Here is an 18946-nt window from a genome sequence, read left to right on the forward strand (position 1 = left end):
CAAGTTGGTGGTTATATCACTGTTCGATTTAGGACTCTTTTGATTGTGAGGGCCTAGTGCTGTCATTCGGTATAGTGTAGTAACTAACCGCTTTGCTGACATTTTATAGAGTCCAATTGTTTATGTTCACTACCTAAAATTAGAGCATGAAATATTTGATAGTTCTCTTGTGGAGGTCTTGTGATTCAGGATGTTAACAATTTCTTGTCATTCTTGCCTCTCAAAACCAAGATGAACCTCATTTCAATTTCCCAGTCAGAATCAGTGAGCTAAACACAGTTCTAAATATTAAGATTGAATAATATTATACTGTACAAGCGGTTTAACCATTACCGGGGTCCTCTCCGAGCACCTGTTATTACCAACTTATTAACTGGCTTATGATACATGAATAGATCTGCCATAAAATTCCTTTTAGTGCAAAAGAATATGAACATTGATGATATTGACAAAATTATCAATGAAATAGTTTACAAAATTACAAGACAGCAAATCATGTTTTGAATTTCAAACAGCAAGGCCTCCGGTGCAATGACCCTTAGTTTGCAGGACGAGTGCCGGAAAGTGAATCACTCTGCTGCGGAGACGGAAAAACATCTGATATAGTGTCCCAGTTCTCTTGCTTCCTCCGCCTCCGGCTCAAGAATGTTGGTTTCAACGGCGTTGCAGTCATATCGACTCTGCAAGTCAGCATTGCGACGACTTCTGACATGGGTGGCCGGAGGTCTGCGTGAGGCTGAAGACATAGAAAAGCCACCTGAATTGTTTGCAGCACCTCCCTCTCCAGAAAACCATCTTCTCTCAATCGCGGTTCTACCAGATCCATTACTTTTGACCTCTCAAAGAGTTTCCATGCCTGGCAATGGTAATTTGTTATCAATTTTGCTTATTAGTATGTCACTTAACCGATGGACTATCAATATATTAGAGTCGCTGAGAAGGGGAAAGACATACATATTCAGGAAGGTACTGCATATCGGAGTTTAAAGTAAGATCTGTATTTTTCCGGCCGCTAATGATTTCAAGCACCAGAACTCCAAAACTATATATGTCAGCCTTTTCAGACAGTTCTCCTTTGATGGCATATTCAGGGGCTGTATAACCTCTGCAAGAAATCAGAAGAGAAAGGTATTAATATTATCATATATGACGGCATTGGAGATAGGGGCAAAGGGACAACACTTACAATGTTCCGGCAAATGTAGTGCTCAGATAAGCTTGGTCTTCAGGGAAGAACCTAGCCAGGCCAAAATCACTGATTCTTGGCTGGAATTTAGAATCTAGCAGAATGTTGCTAGCTTTGATATCTCTGTGTACAATTCTGAAGTGTGAATCCTCGTGTAGGTATTGGATTCCTTTAGCAATGCCAAGAATTATTTGGGATCGCGTGCTCCAGTTCAGAAACTGGTCACTCTTTCCTGTGGTTCAGACAGTGATAAGCATATCAATTATCATATTAAGTTCATACATAATTGTAATTTTGGAAATCTTGAGGTTTCGAGAGAACTCAGTGAAGGTTATATCAGAAGCAGAATCATTCTGCTCAATGGCAGTTCTAAGATATAACAGGGACTTGAGTTGTCGAATATGACAGAGTTTATGCAGGTCATACCATAGACTATGAGATCCAAACTCTTGTTCTTCATGTATTCATATACAAGCAGTCTTTGATCTCCGTCTGAACAGCAACCTACAAGGCGAACCAGGTTCTTGTGTTGTATGCTTGTGATCATCTTCACCTCTGCAAGAAACTCCGACTCTCCTTGCTGGGATTTTTCTGTAGCTAATTTCTTCACAGCAACTGTTCTCCCATCTTCTAGCTTCCCCTGTCAAAGCCGAATTGTTAATGATATTATAACAGACACAGCTGGCTCTACCAAGGGAAATCAATTGTAGCCATTAGTTAGTGAAGAAGCATAGAGCACCAAATAGTTCCCAGAGGAACTTCCACTAGTACAAGAAACAAACAGCTTCAAATTTTCTAAAGAAGTTTTTAGAAGAATACCATATAGACGAGCCCGAATCCACCTCTCCCCAGAAAATTATCCTGGTGAAAGTTCTTAGTTGCCTTCCTCAACGTTTGGAAGCCGAAGTAGATTATGGTATGAAACTGCTCACCTAAATCTGCTGCTGCCATTGGAAAGCATAAGCCCATTAGACTAGAAGTATGCTAGATTTCAGTAGCACTATGAGATAAGAACGCGTCATATGTCTCACCTTGTTGCTTTTCACTTCGAAGTACAAACTTTGTCATCCATCCTGATCTGACCATTTTCCGAATGACCAATATCAGAATCAACAATGTTGCCAGCACGACTGATGCTCCAAGGAAAAAGTACAAAGACGCTGTTTTCTTCTCACACGAGGCTCGTAAATTTTGTGAACTAGTTGCCACAGAGATAGCTGCATCACAAACAAATCTTGATACTCATCAACTTCATTCTAGTTTATAGCTCAAAAACATCATATAATTCATTCATTCTAGCAAGCTGAAGAGAGGTACCTTCATGTATGACACGAGGCATGGCTCCAAACGATCACCAAAATGTGTCGATTGCTTGAGTAGAGAGTGCAAGACAGAAGACTAGCTATGATTTCTCATTCGCGGATATTGTTTGTTCTGATTTTTTTTTCTTGTTTCACTAAGTTGTGCTTTGAGGTTTCCACCAGAAGAGGGGGCATGGACGGAGAAAGCGAATGCTAACATAAATAAAGATGGAGATTCGGGGAAATCGAAGAAGCTGACAGGAAGATGAGATGCAAGCAGAGATGAAGAGGACAAGAAAGGTGTTTGCTATGCAGCCGGCAATGGAATTAACATTTTTGTCCCCATGCATCAAATATTCTTACGGCTAACAATGTAAAATTTTTATCAGATTAAGTTTGTTTTGTTAAATAAAGTCTTTGGAGAAATTCTGTTTGGCAGTTGGTTATTGGAACATTACCAACGACCAGGTCGATGAAAAACGTTCTAAGCTGAGCACACAGTATTCTTTTTACCCATGATATTAAGTAAAGGGTCCTGGTAACCATCAATGGGGGAGACGTGTTAGGGGGGCATATAATTTTGAACTCGTTCAATCAATATACCGCAATTAGAATTATAACAAATTTTTAATATATTTGGGTGTATTTTAATCGTTGGACTGGAAAAATGATCACATGTCCATCAAAAACACTTGGAAAAGTCTGAGGAAAGAAAACATCATGGTTTTAGCGAGATTAACTTACGCTTGACTTCCTTGAAAGAACTTACACTCCGACTTCAGAGTTTTCAGTGATTTTTATTTTATTTTTAATTTAACCTGCATTTCACTTCTATGCGGTATCTTTATCAACTCCTGATTTTCACTCAAAAAATGGTATTAAAGAATAGAAGTTTAATAGAATCATTTTACAAAAAACGTGTTCAGTTAATGAATTTTATGATCCCATCTAAAGTCCTTCAACCACCTGCATCAAGGTCCACATTCATAATCAGGTCAATATCCAAACCAATAGAAACGCAGAATTCCAAATTTAAAATCGAAATGATTTACTTATTATTTGTTCATTTTACCGGGCATCAAAATATTGTAACGCGTGCCACAAGGGAATATTTATAATTTCATACCACAGATTACACAACAATAACCTCGTGACAATTTCGTAATTGTATAGTAGGAAGAGATTGCTTGGTCCTAAATCGAATTACAGTACGGAGAGAATAAAATCAACATTTATTTTACTTGATGTCCATAGCATTTTACAACTTGGGTTCAAAGCAGATAAGCGAAACCGTATCATTCCAAGACGAATATTTTTTAACTGACGAAATTCGAAAGTCTCATAATATAACACAAGTAGGCTTATATGTTCAAGAGACAGCAGAAAAACAGATGCTTCATCCTTCAGGTATTCTTGCTTATCATTTCATTTCTGGCAAACCGGTAAGCATCATAAGCATGGGCCTGGACAGGACCTTTCTATAGGGCCACCTCTGATTAATTATTGTATCTCTCTATATATACAGTGACTGTATCTTGTGCTTGCACTGCTTACAAATCCTCTTTAACTCTACTCTAACTTCTTGCTCTAATAATGATGAGCTCTTGGCACACTCTTCTCTTCTGTTTTCTCACAGCTGCTATTTGTCTCCAAAAAATGAATGCTGATGCTGTTGACGATGCTTCTGCTCAGTTTCACCTCCTGGGACGTCGACCCATTAGAGATCTCAGAATATTACACTCGAGGCAACAAGATGCAGATCACAAGATAAAGGTATGAATATTTAACGCCGCCTCTGTTTTTCTGAGTATCGTTTCCCATTTGATCAGCAAGGTCTAATTGTGCATCACGATGCAGGTTCTTCCAAAAGAGACAGCAAAAGTTACAATCCAACCTGACTCCTTGCGAAATGAGTCTGCAAGTGTTGACGATGAGCGAGAGCTTGTTTACCACATTGATTATCATGGGGTAACAACTCACCCAAATCCAACCCCAAAGCATCCAAGACCATAGGCTATTATATACAGGCCATGCTCTAGGTGGTATATTACTATAGTAGTCCACTCTTACTCTGTCCGCTTTTATATGGGCAGGAAACTCTCTATCAAATAGTGGACAAGATAAGAGCAATTACTACATGTGAAATGGCTTTGATATCATTCAAAAACTGTTACATATATGTCAAATTGTCGATATAGAAACTCTATCAATACAACAGCATCATTACAAGTATTATGTTTGATTGTGGATAAGATGTCGATGATAATATTTTAAACCACTCCAGTTTCAGTTCTACTGTTGAACGTGATTGGAGTTGAAATAAAAAGTTGAAACATCAAAATTTCAAGTTACCTGATGCAAAACGTACCTGCCAGGTTTACTGGATGAGTGGTGATCTCTATATGAGCTTACAGGAATTTAACTTGGAAATTTAAGCTATACCTATAATTGCCAACCGTCCTTTTCGGTTTGTGTGGTTATTGCATGTGATCAGCATAATACTATGTCTCCCCTTCCTTGCCTGCAAACAAAGGCACCATACCGACTTGAAAAGTAATTTGATCATGTAAGTCAAAATTATAAATTAAGGTTAGCCTGTATGAACTGTCAATTACAATGCAGCGAAAGCATCCCATCCCTGTACTGGTTTCTTGCACGCTTGTACTTCTCAAGCAGCATCTTATAGCTATGTTCTACATTCTCAAATATTACTTCACTACTGAATTTAGAGCTAGCATGTGTGAATACAGATTCCGCCTTGTCTATATGCTGACCTACTAGGTAGGAATAGGCCCCAGTCTCTATGAAAGGGCTGTTCCATTTTGATCCTTCAACCATTTCCCCTTCGCTGCTGAGATGCTGTAGCCATCTAATGTCGAGTAAGGGATCTTCGTGATTCTGCACAGCCGCTTCAACCCTACTTATTGCATCTGTAAACCTAGACTCTTTATTGACTGTATCGAGCAAATGCCTGAAAGTAGTTTTGTGATTCACATCAAGCCCACCTTCACTGACTGAAGACGACAAATTTGCACCAACTAAACAAGCCTTTCTATAGGTAGCATTTGTGGCAGCAACTGTCTTGATTACGATATGCATTAGATTTACAGCTAGCACACTCAGATCTAAGGATAATGCATCAGCGGATGTATAGCTGCAGAGGTACTGAGTTTGACCCCAATGATAGAGTGCAACATGAATGAATCCTTCCCACCTACATGCAGAAGTTATGATGAACAAACAGGTTCAGAAATGATATCAAGATGAAATTTTGTACAAAATACTGACAGTGTTACAGTGGAACCACTGAAATTCATTTACAACGCAAAAATAATGACAAGAATAAGCTGGTTCAGATTCTGCACTGATGACTGAACAATTAAATCATAATAAATGGTGGAAGCAATGCAGTCCAGTTTCTGGATTCTTTATTTGACAGCATCACTTTTAACAATAACAAGTTCAAGACTTAAGTCGATGAATAGTTAAGAAATCAGTAAACTAAATTTACTTCAACGTCTTTTTACATCCACCATGTGAAACTAAGCTGCAAGTCAATGTCGTCACTTAATTATTCTAAACATGAACATGAGTCACCTTTTCAGTTCTGGACATTATGGGACCAAAACATTACCTGATTATCTGTCTGATTTATCACGTCCATAATAAATAAACAAACCAGATAAAGGACACATGCACTGTTTTTATGGTCCTTTGCAAATGCATTGGAGAGATGTTAGTTTATAAAAAAAACCTTCACTTAATAACAAGAAACTTGAAACACTTTTTCAATTGGAGCTCAAATTATTTTTTGATATTCCTTTAGCACATATGTTTGTGAGCATGTTTGTATGCGTATAATAGTCCGTAGATTGATTTATTGAAGACACGGAATTTTAAAAAAAAATTATACAATACATTAGAAATGTTACTGTTCTAAATTAGGTAGATTAAGGAACTCTAAGGGTGTGTATTTCAGATTTAGGTTTATGTAGTTCTAGAACTAATTAAGACTTACTTAATTGAGGAATACAAGTTTGAACTTTGAGCTTCATAAATAAAATTCCAATAGTCATACACGGATATTGAAGTTGTACATGAAATTTCCAGGGATTGTCTCTGTCAGACATGGTCACGCCTAAGTCTGGTATTAATATGTACTTAGGGTTTATTAAGAATTTGGGAATGGTTCAATTTCACTAGTGGTAATTGGTACACAGTTTTTACGGGACATGTGACTTGACAATATAATCATATTTCATATGCACACTTTACATAAAATGCCATCAATTGTCGTTGCATTTAATAAAAAATTATAATTATAACCTTTTTTTCATCAAAAAAATAAAACAAATTATAACCTTTTGGTTTGAAAGTCCTTCATAAAATCCTATGGAAGATTTTGTGAAAAGGTGAATCTGACTTGATCAGTCTTCAAACCATTATGGTGTTAATTTCCAATTATATATTATGCTCAAACAACGTACATGTTTTGGTACTTTTATGAAATATAAGTGCCAATATCTTGACACTACTAGAAATCCAACACTCCCGATGTGAAACAAGAGAAAAGCTTCAAAAGAAAGTTACAAATTTATGTGATCATCCCCAGCATGAAGCTCAATTAGGATATAGTGATGACCACAACCAAAACACCGCCCTTCAACCTCTAAAAGTCCTCTTCATGCACCATTTCACATGCTAGCTTACCCATTGACAAGCACTCCAAACCATAACTGGCTATTTACTTGGAGTTTAATATATTCGCTTCCAATAACTACTTTGAAAATGATATATGACAAAAATCAAAACAATACAATAAGATAGAAATGGCGGATTAACCACAAAATCTCCATGATATCTTTTGGTAACCAGTCTTACAAGGACCACTATGCCTGGGATCTCCCAACCGCGAAAGAGAAGAATAAGAGGAATTTCATATTTAGTGACCAAAGTCTTTTAATTATATCCTATTTATATTGCTGGGCACAAAACTTGAAGAATATAGGCAAAGGGAAATTTTTTTGATAAGGTTTTATTCATATAATACTTATGTTGGTATTACAGCCTTTATATACATAGCCTATAGACTCTTTCTAGAATTTATCATAAATTAGATGCACGGGTAATTATAGAGACTCTTCGTTTCATACATTAAACATGACTCTTGAACTAATTCACCTGGGAGGCTGGGACAAGAAGATTCGGACACTTAATTTATGATAATTACATATTAAATTTTTAACAATAATTGGCATAAATGGGTTAATGTGGCGTGCTCATTAGTGATCAAGAGGTTGATTCCCGCAAAACTAAAAAGTAGCAATAAAGGGTAAACAAAAGAATGGAAAGTAATAAGAATAATATACAAACATTTTATCTAACACAAAAATCTATTCTAGCAAAAGTAATTCAATAAAAATATTAGAATATTTTATACACATGCATATAATTTCAATAAAAATTACAAGTAACAATTATTATGACAAATAATGTAAGAGTATATTACATACGATATTAAATAAATTTTAAAAAAATAGTTGGAAGAATAAAAAAGAACTTCAAAAAAAAGTTAAAAAAATTATAAATTAGAATCATTTAAATAATATATTAAAACCATAACCGATGATGATGATTATATAACATTAGAGGAACCCATGTATCACGCAAGTTATAAGCTAGTCATAAGAAATTTCTCTTTTATACTATACTTGACCGAACCCTAAAAGTTATCCAACACGTAAAACCAAGATAACGAGGAACAAATCTTTCTGTTACTCTAAAATATTTCCAATAATTTATTTATATAATCTAATTGAATTTAATAAATTGCAATCAACTCTAGTCCTAAATAATATTACATATATAGTTAATGCTCCACTAGAAAACTATGTACCAATTTACTAAATAACTAGGGTACCATTTTTCCCATATGGTCTAAAGGAATTTAATGGAAGAACTAAAACATAAACAAGTCAAATTGCCATACGATTTTTGGTAAAGTGTCCAAACACCCTATACTTCAAACTTATCTACTATTGACATTTGACACTCATAGCATAGGATATGTCTACAAGTACAAGTGCGGTAAAATCTGATCCGATTTGACACAATTTCAACCCGAACAATATGAACTAGGGTCCTGTTAGTCAATTTCAAGTTGTCACGAAATGGAGTTCACTCCATCTATATATTCGCCTAGAAAGTGTCATTTATTTTTCATTGATTGTCTCAAATCAATCTGGGACGAGGCACATATCTAATTTGTCATCTCTCTCTTCTCTCTTTGTTTAATGGTAGTTCAATTTATGTATTAGCAAATTTGTTTAAGTTTACAATCCTTGAATAGACACCAATACTTGGCGGTTGTGTTCCTACAAGTTGTGGCACAATCTCACATGACCCGGAACCCGCATGAAATAAGTAGAAATTTGGATTAGTTTTTAAGTTTCAGATCTGGTTCGGGAAGGACAAAAATCAGCCTGAAAAAAAAATCAATTCCATTGTTGACAGGTTTTTTATGTGAGTTTCAGACTTTCAGCCACGATAAGAAGTTTAATAAGTTAAATGCTTAAGGGATAAGGATGATAAGAAAGCTGGGAAGGAGAGGAAGGGTGCTGACATGAAGACTTAATGTTAAACAAGAAAATTAGTTACTTGGGGATGTAATTTATAACGTGGCACTATTATAGTATTATTTATTCGGGAATTATATTTACATAACTATGTTTACTTATGGTTATATCTACGATTTCTAAAACAACATATGCCAAACGGAAATGTTTATGTTAAAAGGCACTGTATGCTCCATTAACCAATATAATAAAAATAGTCCATTAACTAAACATTGAACAGCATTCATAAGAATTTTCAATATTAAGTTAAACAACTACATTGATGCATGACAACACTTTCCTTAGGTTCTAGTTACTTGATAATTAAACTGGCGGTTTTAGTTGGCATTAAGAGATTTGCAGTAGTTCATTTAGATTGCAGTTTATTTATTCTTCTCCGAAAATTTTAGAATTACATCAAGAAAATTATTATCAGCCAATCCAGATTACATATAAAAGTGTTGAATACATTGTAAGGGATTCATTTTTATTCTATATACAGTTTAGATTTATATCTTTGCTAACTTCTATACTTCTTCATAAATTCAAAATCTGTGACAAGTCGCCATCATATATACACACCCCATCCAAAGGTTATAGATTGATATCAGGAATTGACCTTTGAGTTTTCTGATTTGTAGGCTAGGATTGTAGAGGAACAAGAAGAAACAGTGTTTACTACTAGAGATTAGCAAGATACCAGATAGAATTGAGAGAATTCTAGAGAGAAATAGAGAGAAACTTGTAGATAAAGCTAGGGATTTAAAGTGAGAAAGTAGTTATAGAGATGGAAACAAGAGAGACAAGCGGTTGGTGTATATAGATTCCATTTTCTGTATTCAAATTCAACATAATAGAGTTTACAAGACTCCAAAACTATTTATAGAGACTACCAACAAACACAAGTAAAAGACTAATCAAGGCCAATCTACCCTTACTATAATACTATACTGCTGCACAGTTATAGCTAATAGTGACTACACTAATGCATTCCTGACAATTGATATTAGTGTTACCAAGATAGTACTTATCACCTTCCCAATCCCAAAGTAGAGCTTCATGAATGGGATAATCTTATGAATGTGCAAGCTTTTTTTTAAACATTGTTTGAACACTCAAAAAAACTTTCACCCCTTTGCACATGATCTTATAGCCTAATCACCATTAAATCAAATTTGTATTCAACAATTTTTAATTCATAACTATGCATTCTTCTTTTGAATTAAAAAGTTGTAAATTTAAGTCTATATTGACTATGATTACAATTGTAGATATTTTTGGGAAGAGTCCATATAGGATTACTGAACATCCAACAAGAAAAAAATTAATAGTTGAGCCACAATCCACATGCACTGTAAAATGTGTATAACCAAAATAATTCAATAGAGTGTTTCCTAATTCCAACATACAATAAATACATTACTTGGAGTTGAAATGTCCAGTTTAACGGTGACAAAAACTGAAGTGACACAAGGCAATCCTGAATACGGCTCAAAATAACTTAATCAAAAACTAACGAACTTCTTTAAATTTGTACACTCATTTTGTTTATATCAAATTTCGGTTACTTGTGAAGCAACATTAAAATCATGACCGTTATGAATGTACAAATTTGACCCAACGCCCTGAATGTAAACCCCTATACTTAAATCTAACACACTTTTACCAATAACATTTTCAAAATATTGTTAGCACACGCAAAATGCCAAATGAACACATAGTAAATGCACTTGCATACATATATTCAGAATAAAGAATCTAAAAGAGGTTAAGCTCCAATTAAAGCTTCTTGGAGGAAATGAGTGATGCAGGCATAACAATCTCTCACACAAATGAACACAGTTATAAAACCTAATAAATAAGGAACTTACTCAAATGGAGGCTCAACTTCAATAGCAAGCGTTAGATGCAAGGAAAAACCTGCATTTCCATCAGACTCATCTTCGTTAACTGTACATGCCTCATGAGGGACTCCTCTGGGAATATACAGAACATCACCTTCTTTCAGCAAAACTTGATTGAACCTATCCGTCGTCATCTCTTCATTCTCTAACTTATTAATAGGCTCATACAGGCGAGGTAACTGAAGACTTGGACGATGAAATATCTTCCAGTTTTTTGTTCCAATAAGTTGGCAGACAAACACACAGTGGTCATCATAGTGACAAGCCAGTCCCTGGGAATCAGGTGGTGTAAGATACATATTCACACCCACTGATGGCTGACCAAAAAAAGATGCTAAATCATCTGCAACAGCAGCAATACTCTTAAAACGGAACTCCATGCCACGCATAGCAATTGAATAACCCTCCTTGAATGCTGCCTCACATCTCAAAATATCGTTGAAATACAGAACATGAGGTGCCTGGGGGAAGCAAGAGTCTAAATGCCCCGAGAAAAAATGAGTCTCTCTGCCGCTGTCTGTTTTCAATACCCTGATGTCTTGTTGGTAAATTATGGGACAGCCCAAATAATCTTTGACATTCTCTAAGAAAGTTAGAATGTCTAGTTCATCTGAATAGATAGGAAGAGTTGAAACACATTTTTGAAGCACTGGAGAAAGAAATGTAGGAAATCCATATTCAGGCCTTACAATTTCAATAAAAGAACTGAAAATGTTACTTACTGATTTCAAATGCCCCCTCATATGCAAAGGTGATGCCTCCCAGTTATTCAGCATAAAACATTCAAAACTGGTCTCGCCTAAATCAAAGATCCCTCCTATAACCTTCTCATGGTTGGCAGCTGTGACCCAATGCTGATCATTTACAGAGAGTCTGAAAATACTTTCCGCCAGATTATTTGGAGTAATCTTGCTCAAACAGAACTCTCTCGTCAGCCTGGACTTTAGAATGCTGCCAAGTAACATCTGTTTTTGTATTTCAACCCATAGACTTTTCAAATAAACAACTAAAATTTTAGAAATGTTCTTCGGGATTCTCTCCAGCTGCTCAGCTGTACAAGTATTTAGGAGGGCAACTATAGTATGAAGAAGCAATATCAGATACTTATCTTCCTTAAATCCAATTCTAACACAGCTAGAACTGCCCTTTTCTTCTTTGTATAGGCGCAACTGAACTCCAGAACACTTAGGGACCTGATTGAACTGAGAACTAAAACATTTCAAGTCAGAATCATGCATTCAAAACAAGCGTCCAATAACATAAAAAGATCAACATATCGTAGTTTCAAAACTTCATTCTTAAAACATAAATAGCTTATAAGTGCAAAATATGTATATACATTATCAGATGATAAGGAGGGAAGAGCTCACGTGAAACATTCAAGCGCGGAGAATTGAAGAAGGCGGCGTCTAGCAATAGAAGTAGAGGACAAATCAAGAGTAGCATTACAGCCAGCCAATGCTACAACCTTTTTCCTCTTGGAATTTCCTACCACGTTTATCAAGCCCTTAATTACTTCGTCATCTATAGCGAATTTCTCATTCAGCTCCAGTGAATACAGACATGCTGCACCTATTATCTCCAAGCTACTTATTACTATTTCATCACTCCTGCCATCACATAGCTAGAGAACATTAGCAGATATAGTTGTTCTCACACTAAAACAACAATATATAAAACAAAGTTTATCACGTATTCTCGCGCTAAAATGTTTTCCCTGGGAGGGAGGGAGGGAGGGAGAGAGAGAGAGAGAGAGAGAGAGAGAGAGAGAGAGAGAGAGATGATTACTTGGAACGGAGTAAAAGCGGGCACAGCGAGATAAAAGGATTAGGGGATTCTGAGATTAGAGTGACAGATAGACGATTCAAGCAGTGAGTGAGAATCGGGGTAGACTCAGACGAATCACGTTGATGATTACAAAGAGATGCTAACATTACACCGAACAGATTTTTACCGGCAACGTGAACGGAAAGTGACGACGGCGCCCCCTTCTTTCGCCGTTTCCTTTTCATACTATTTATCTGTTTCTCCATTTTCGCTTTGTTACCAGTAGAGCCGGCCAAACGGGCGGTTTGGCTCGGCACGAACCGGCCCGAACCGTTACGTAACCCGTATTTTAACGTGCAGGGTACGAACCGGCACGAACCGGCACAAACCGTAATTACCTGCGTGCCGGTTACGGTTCTCGTTTGTTAGATTCGAAACCGCCAGGAACCGGCCCGTTAAAACCGTCAGAAACCGTCTGGACCGCTGAAACCGATGAACCGCGTTGAACCGCTGAAACCGTCTGGACCGTTGAACCGCTGAACCCGTCTAAACCCGTTGGAACCGCTTGAACCGAAACCGTCTAAACCCGTTGGAACCGTCTAAGCCCGTGAAGCCCGTTTAACCGGGAAAAAAACGAGCCGTTGCCTGTGTATCCAACGTTCACCTGCAACTCTTTCACCTGCAGGCTGCAACTCTGCAACAAGGCTGCTGTAGTGCTGTGGAGTCCTCTGCTGCCTCTGAGCTTACTGGCACGGGCAAACAAACGGCTACAATGCCGTTGGAGACACCGAAGGAGCCGTTGGAGGCTTCCTTATAAATACCGTCCCAGGCTCCCAGCTCAGTCACCTCACTGTCTCTGTCTTACTCCATCTCATTCTAAATTCCACTCTCTCAAGCTTATAAACACTCTTACTTCAAGTCTGAATTCAAGCAAGCTGCTCAAGTTTTTCCGGCCTCAATTCAAGCTTTTCCGGCGTGGTTTTAATATTTTCAGTTAATATTTTCTGTTGTTAATTATGGAAGGTCGAGGTACAATATCCTCTCAAGATTCCACTCAAAGTCCGACCATGGCGCCGCCCCGACGACCTCCACTCGCACCCGGTCAGGCAACCGGCAATGACGGCGGCGAAGGTATGGATGTAATGATGTATGCTTGATTTTATTTTCAATAAAATTATACTTTAATTATGTTTTTTTTCAAATTAAAATTTTACTTTAATTCGTATTTATTTTATTTATATTACAGTTTTTAAATAAACTGTTAGTTTTTAATTTATAAACTGTTAATTCGTATTTATTTTAAGTATATTACAGTTTTTAATTTATTTTACTTTAATTCGTATTCGTATTTATTTTAAGTATATTACAGTTTCTAATTAATGTTCATTTTTTGTCATTTTAAGTATATTACAGTTTCATATGATCATGTTTTATATGTTACTAATTGTCTCAATTTATTGCATCGTCTTATAGACATGTACCTTCCAAGTACTGAAACCGCTATACCACCAAAGACAAGTTCTTCAAATAGATTTAATAGTAAAATGTTAGGAATAATAACTAAAAAACAAAAGGTTAGAATTTCTACTACGTCTGCTCCTGTAGCTTCGGCTTCTACTACTATGCTTAGAGAATTTTTTTCTTATAACTATGAATTAGACGAAGATTTTGAAATATTAACATGGTGGAGAAGTCATGAGATACAATTTCCAGTTTTAGCTAAAATTGCAAGGGACGTATTAGTAGTCCCTGCCTCTACAATTGCATCGGAGTCGGCTTTTAGTGCAGGTAGAAGAGTTTTGGATGAGAAAAGATCAAGTCTCGCGCCAGATGCGGTAAAGATTTGCGTTTGTAAAAAAGATTGGGACCAAGCTGCTAAAAGACAACAAGGATTTCAAGAAGATGACTCGGACGGTGAAGAAGATCCTTGGATGTTGATGGATACTTCGTCGTCCGAAGGCGGCAATTCGGCAAATGAACAAGAATAAATAAAAAAATTCTTTCTTTATGTATTTTTTTAATTTAGTTTGTACAAGCGGTTTGTTCCGTTAAATTTTTTAGAGAGGAGTCCTCTCACATTATTTGTAATTTTTTTTTCTAATTTATAAAATTTACAAGAGGTACCGCCCTCTTTTTACAATTTATTTATTGTTTTATAATAAATAAATTGTACAAAGTTTATAATAAATTTATTATTCATTAAATTAAACTATTAAATTCCATTGCAAAAGTTTAGTAGATCCGTTGCAGATTGCAGTGTTGCACACTTAAATTTCACAAACCACTTGCACTAAAAAACAAAAAAAAACACAATCATTATGTGTGTACTGCAGACTGCCTCGTGCCTAGTCACAAACCAAACCAGTAACCACTGTCTGCTTCTGTCTGCTTAAACCGTAACCCTGAACCGCGACCGCCTGGAACCGTGTAAACCGCCAAACCCGTAAACCCCGTACAATCCGTATAAGCCGGTTCCGGTTTCCAATTATTCAGCCCGGCCCGGCACGGACCGGACCGCCTACCTAGACGGGCCGGTTACGGTTCCGCCAGTGACGGTTCGGAAACCGTCTGAACCGGCCCGAACCGCCCCGGACCGCCCGAATGGCCGGCTCTAGTTACCAGGTACCGGGAGCCATAAAATCGCACCTCTACAACTTTTATCACGGTTAATATCACTTTTTTATATCTTATTCGTTGAAATATTTATATTTGATTTTTTACATATAACATCCTTCTATTACGTAAAAGTAATGTTAATAGAATTGAATAAAATTATAAAACAAATTCTATATATGAAATTTGTGTGAAAATTACATGAAAAAAATCATTACGTCTAACAAAATTAAAGGGAGCGAGAGATACGTACAAATTTCATAATCTAACTTTGATCAATTATATTCATCTATTCTGACTCTGGTTTATATAATTTAAGAGTCTATTTCATTTTATATTTTTTTATAAAAATTTAATTTATTTTAAAATTTGAAATCAATTTATTATATTTTGCTTAATATATGGGTATTATATGTGAAAAATTAAATATATAAAATCATTATAAATAAAAGTAAAAAACGTAATGATGTTACAGACAAAAATCAATTATACACCGATATAACAAACTATATCTCTAAAAAATTTATACTCAATCTCTGTATTTTCCATCTTTCTAGGAACCAAAAGCAAGCAAATGAGTTTCTCAAAGTGACTTTATCAGAATTTCATCTTAAAATATTTATTTTAGAAAAAGGATGAAAAGTAAAATAAGTAATTAAAAATAATTTAGAAAGTGTTTAAATCATATATAGATAGATACCATCCGGCCGTTAAAAAATGTTGGACGGTTTCCATCCAACGATTAAGATACATTGTATGTATTAAAAAAAATATTTTAATATTAATTATTGAATATTTGTCTAACTGTTTAAAAATAAATAATTAGATAACACATCTCAAACAATCGATCGACCGGAGCTGTACCGATCTTAGACGAACAACGGTGCCAAAATTTAAACTAACAAATACTGTATACACCTTTGAATGCAAGTTAATCTGTAGGACATGTGGTTTTTCTAGGGCAGAGCAGGCGACTAATGTTAGTCGCTCGCCCAACAAAGACCATACTGTATCACAAATCATTAGCCTGTAACAAGGTTGACCAAATTAAGGTAGGGGAGATGGCACGTATGAGTGCTACAAGCCTGCGCTAAATATAAAATTCGATAAATTTATCTTATTTCAATTAACTTAGATTCTTTAATAATAATAATAGATCATTTGCATTTATAACAAATACACCGATCAAAACTATATCATATTCATAGATATTAGCATGTGCTATTCATACGCGCACACTAGACAACCCTGATATAATATCACGTCCTAGTAATTTAGTATATATTTGACTAGCTTGAACTCCAACAATATGCTCTGTTCTCGATATATGTTTAATGTTTTATTATCGAAAATTTTCTTTCATCATTAAAACATAACATAAAGTAGAAACAGTTCATGAGAATTTATTATAAAAGTTAGGATAAGTCAAATAGAGAGGTGTCTAAAAAATAGGATTTGAAGAGGTTATTCTAATAATATAAGAGCATCTCCAGCAGATTACTTATGTCATGTACTAAGCTAAAAATATAAGGAATATGGACCAAAATTCACTCCAGCAGAATCCTTACTCATTCCCTAAACTTTAGCATCCACTTTTCATTTCTCATAAATAGGTAACCCCTAACCCATTCCTCATTTATTTTTTAATGATTAAATATTCAACTCTCACTTTTTGGACACTCTTTCCCATATTTTTCTTATTATTTTTTTGTTAAAAAAATTTGAATTTAATACTATAATAATAATAAGGAACACAAATAGGGATCACTGTTGGAGTTCTCAATCAATATAGGATCCATATTTCTTAGAATTTGAATTGTTTATTATATATTTAGGGAATCTAGTTGGGACTCTGCTGGAGATGCTCTAAGGCATCACTGGAACAGTCTAAGATCAACATTTTCATCAATGCCTTAAATAATAACTGAAGATATTATATGAGGCATCTCTCGAACTTGCTCTTAGTATAGTTAAATTAGCAATTTACCCGAAAGTATGTTCAGGTTTGTTATTCGTCTTGAAAGTCATACCTTTCGCTTGGCTACGGGTTAAGAGCATCTTCAGCAGCTTAGTTATATGGTGTCTTAAACTATTATAATAGGAAATATGACACAAGATACACATCCAACAGAGGTTCTAACAATTTTTTAAAAGTTAGGATGCCAACTTCATTCCTCATTTTTAAGGATTGTGGAACCATTTCTCGTACTATTTTGAAAAATAAAATATTCACCACTCTTTTTCCCGCCCTTTCCTCCTTTCACTCTCCTTATTACAAGTGGAATATAAATGTTATTATAATAGGGAATATAGATAGGAAATGTTGTTGGATTTCCCATTCAATAAAACGTAATATCCCCTTGAAAACTGCATATTTTATTATATATTTAAGAAACCTGTTAGGATTCCGCTGGAGATGCTTTAAGAACATTTTTAAGATTTCAGTTGATTTTTAAATATAATACCTCCTCCGTCCTTGCTTGATTTTTCATGATCAAATTAATCAAACTTGAGCGGTAATTGATGATTATTTTTACATAATTTTAAAAGTTGAAAAATATATATTTAATTAAGGTAGATATAGATTCTATTCATATGTTTCTTTTATATACGTATATTTCAGTTAAAATTTGATCAATTTGACTGGAAAAAGGTAGACAAGACAATAGAATTGGGACGAAGGGAGTATAAAATAGTTGAATTTGATTCGATAGGCTCAAGCTATTTGGATATTTTACCGAGCCGAGCTCGAGTTTCAAATTACTCGGCTCGTAAGGTTCGTGAGCTTTACCGAGCCTCTATTATTTTTAAAATTTTTTATTTTAAATATATTTTTACAAATATATTTAATATGTTATGTATAATTTATATATTTAATCGAATCAAACTCGAGCCAAACCGATCATATTTCAAATTTTTGTCAATATTTGGTGACTCGATTCGAGTTTTCGAGCCGAACTCGAGCCTATCGAACCGTTTACGAACATAGCTGATTTGAGTTTTCGAGCCGAACTCGAGCCTATCGAACCATTTACGAAAAAAGTTTCGAACTTGAAATTAAAAGTTCGGTCGAACTCGAACTCGAGCTAGAGCCCCCAGCTTTTCAATCGAGGCGAGCCTGGCAGTGTTCGATTTGGCTCGGCTCGATTACAACCTACTTATGTACAGAACAGTATTCACATTGCTAGTTTGACTTGGCACGGGGAGTCCGGGACCGTAGATTCGTAGAGTAATGTAGAGTACTACTTTCAGCATTCCATAATCCATGGTCAGAGTTCTACCCTGATATGATCAATACACCGTTATTTTGTTCTAAGTTGGTTTTCCTTTGTCAAAATTAATGACTTCTAGAGATCTTCCTGTGCGAAAATACTTTCATGCAATCCAAATTATTTCACATTCTGATTTCTTTTCCGCGGTAACATTAATTAAGTTTACTGAAAATTACACGCATCATATTATTAGGAAAAAAAACACAACATATTTGAATAATATATAGACCTTTATTACGGCGTTATATTCAGTTTCTTATATTTACAGATATTCACTTTGATTAGAAAA

At 35.4% G+C, this 18946-nt stretch overlaps 4 protein-coding genes across 9 annotated transcripts; 2 read left to right on the forward strand and 2 right to left on the reverse strand.

The window, feature by feature from the left end:
• Positions 1–412: 412 nt before the first annotated feature.
• LOC108222360 (putative serine/threonine-protein kinase) lies at positions 413–2847 on the reverse strand. 3 transcript variants are annotated; one of them, XM_064093479.1, is made up of 7 exons: positions 2504–2847; positions 2218–2403; positions 2006–2124; positions 1613–1826; positions 1187–1418; positions 955–1105; positions 413–856 (listed from the first exon to the last, which is right to left on the reverse strand). In XM_064093479.1, the coding sequence occupies exons 1-7, from the start codon at positions 2523–2525 to the stop codon at positions 539–541; spliced, it is 1242 nt and encodes a 413-aa protein (XP_063949549.1). In that variant the 5' UTR covers positions 2526–2847; the 3' UTR covers positions 413–538. The 3 variants fall into 3 exon arrangements, with proteins under 3 accessions (XP_063949549.1, XP_017251769.1, XP_017251768.1); XM_017396280.2 differs by having other exon boundaries at positions 2006–2127; positions 2504–2846; XM_017396279.2 differs by having other exon boundaries at positions 2006–2130; positions 2504–2846.
• An 853-nt stretch (positions 2848–3700) lies between these two features.
• LOC108223947 (uncharacterized) lies at positions 3701–13081 on the reverse strand. 4 transcript variants are annotated; one of them, XR_010292138.1, is made up of 5 exons: positions 12794–13081; positions 12376–12615; positions 10973–12214; positions 4930–5701; positions 3701–4588 (listed from the first exon to the last, which is right to left on the reverse strand). XR_010292138.1 is itself a non-coding variant. In XM_017398424.2 (4 exons), the coding sequence occupies exons 1-4, from the start codon at positions 13036–13038 to the stop codon at positions 5095–5097; spliced, it is 2334 nt and encodes a 777-aa protein (XP_017253913.1). In that variant the 5' UTR covers positions 13039–13081; the 3' UTR covers positions 3701–5094. The 4 variants fall into 4 exon arrangements, 1 of the variants encoding a protein (XP_017253913.1); XR_010292137.1 differs by having other exon boundaries at positions 4856–5701; XR_010292136.1 differs by having other exon boundaries at positions 4840–5701.
• Positions 3768–4702, forward strand: LOC108223948 (uncharacterized). Its single transcript, XM_064093562.1, has 3 exons — positions 3768–3894; positions 4124–4260; positions 4345–4702. Exons 1-3 carry the CDS (start codon positions 3879–3881, stop codon positions 4498–4500), a joined length of 309 nt encoding a protein of 102 aa, XP_063949632.1. The 5' UTR covers positions 3768–3878; the 3' UTR covers positions 4501–4702.
• Positions 13082–13839: 758 nt separating the features above from the next.
• LOC135152856 (zinc finger BED domain-containing protein RICESLEEPER 2-like) lies at positions 13840–14760 on the forward strand. Its single transcript, XM_064093986.1, has 2 exons — positions 13840–13903; positions 14246–14760. The coding sequence occupies exons 1-2, from the start codon at positions 13840–13842 to the stop codon at positions 14758–14760; spliced, it is 579 nt and encodes a 192-aa protein (XP_063950056.1).
• The last annotated feature ends 4186 nt before the right edge of the window (positions 14761–18946 follow it).

The sequence above is a fragment of the Daucus carota genome, chromosome 5 (genome assembly GCF_001625215.2).
Source record: "Daucus carota subsp. sativus chromosome 5, DH1 v3.0, whole genome shotgun sequence".
NCBI lineage: Eukaryota > Viridiplantae > Streptophyta > Magnoliopsida > Apiales > Apiaceae > Daucus > Daucus carota.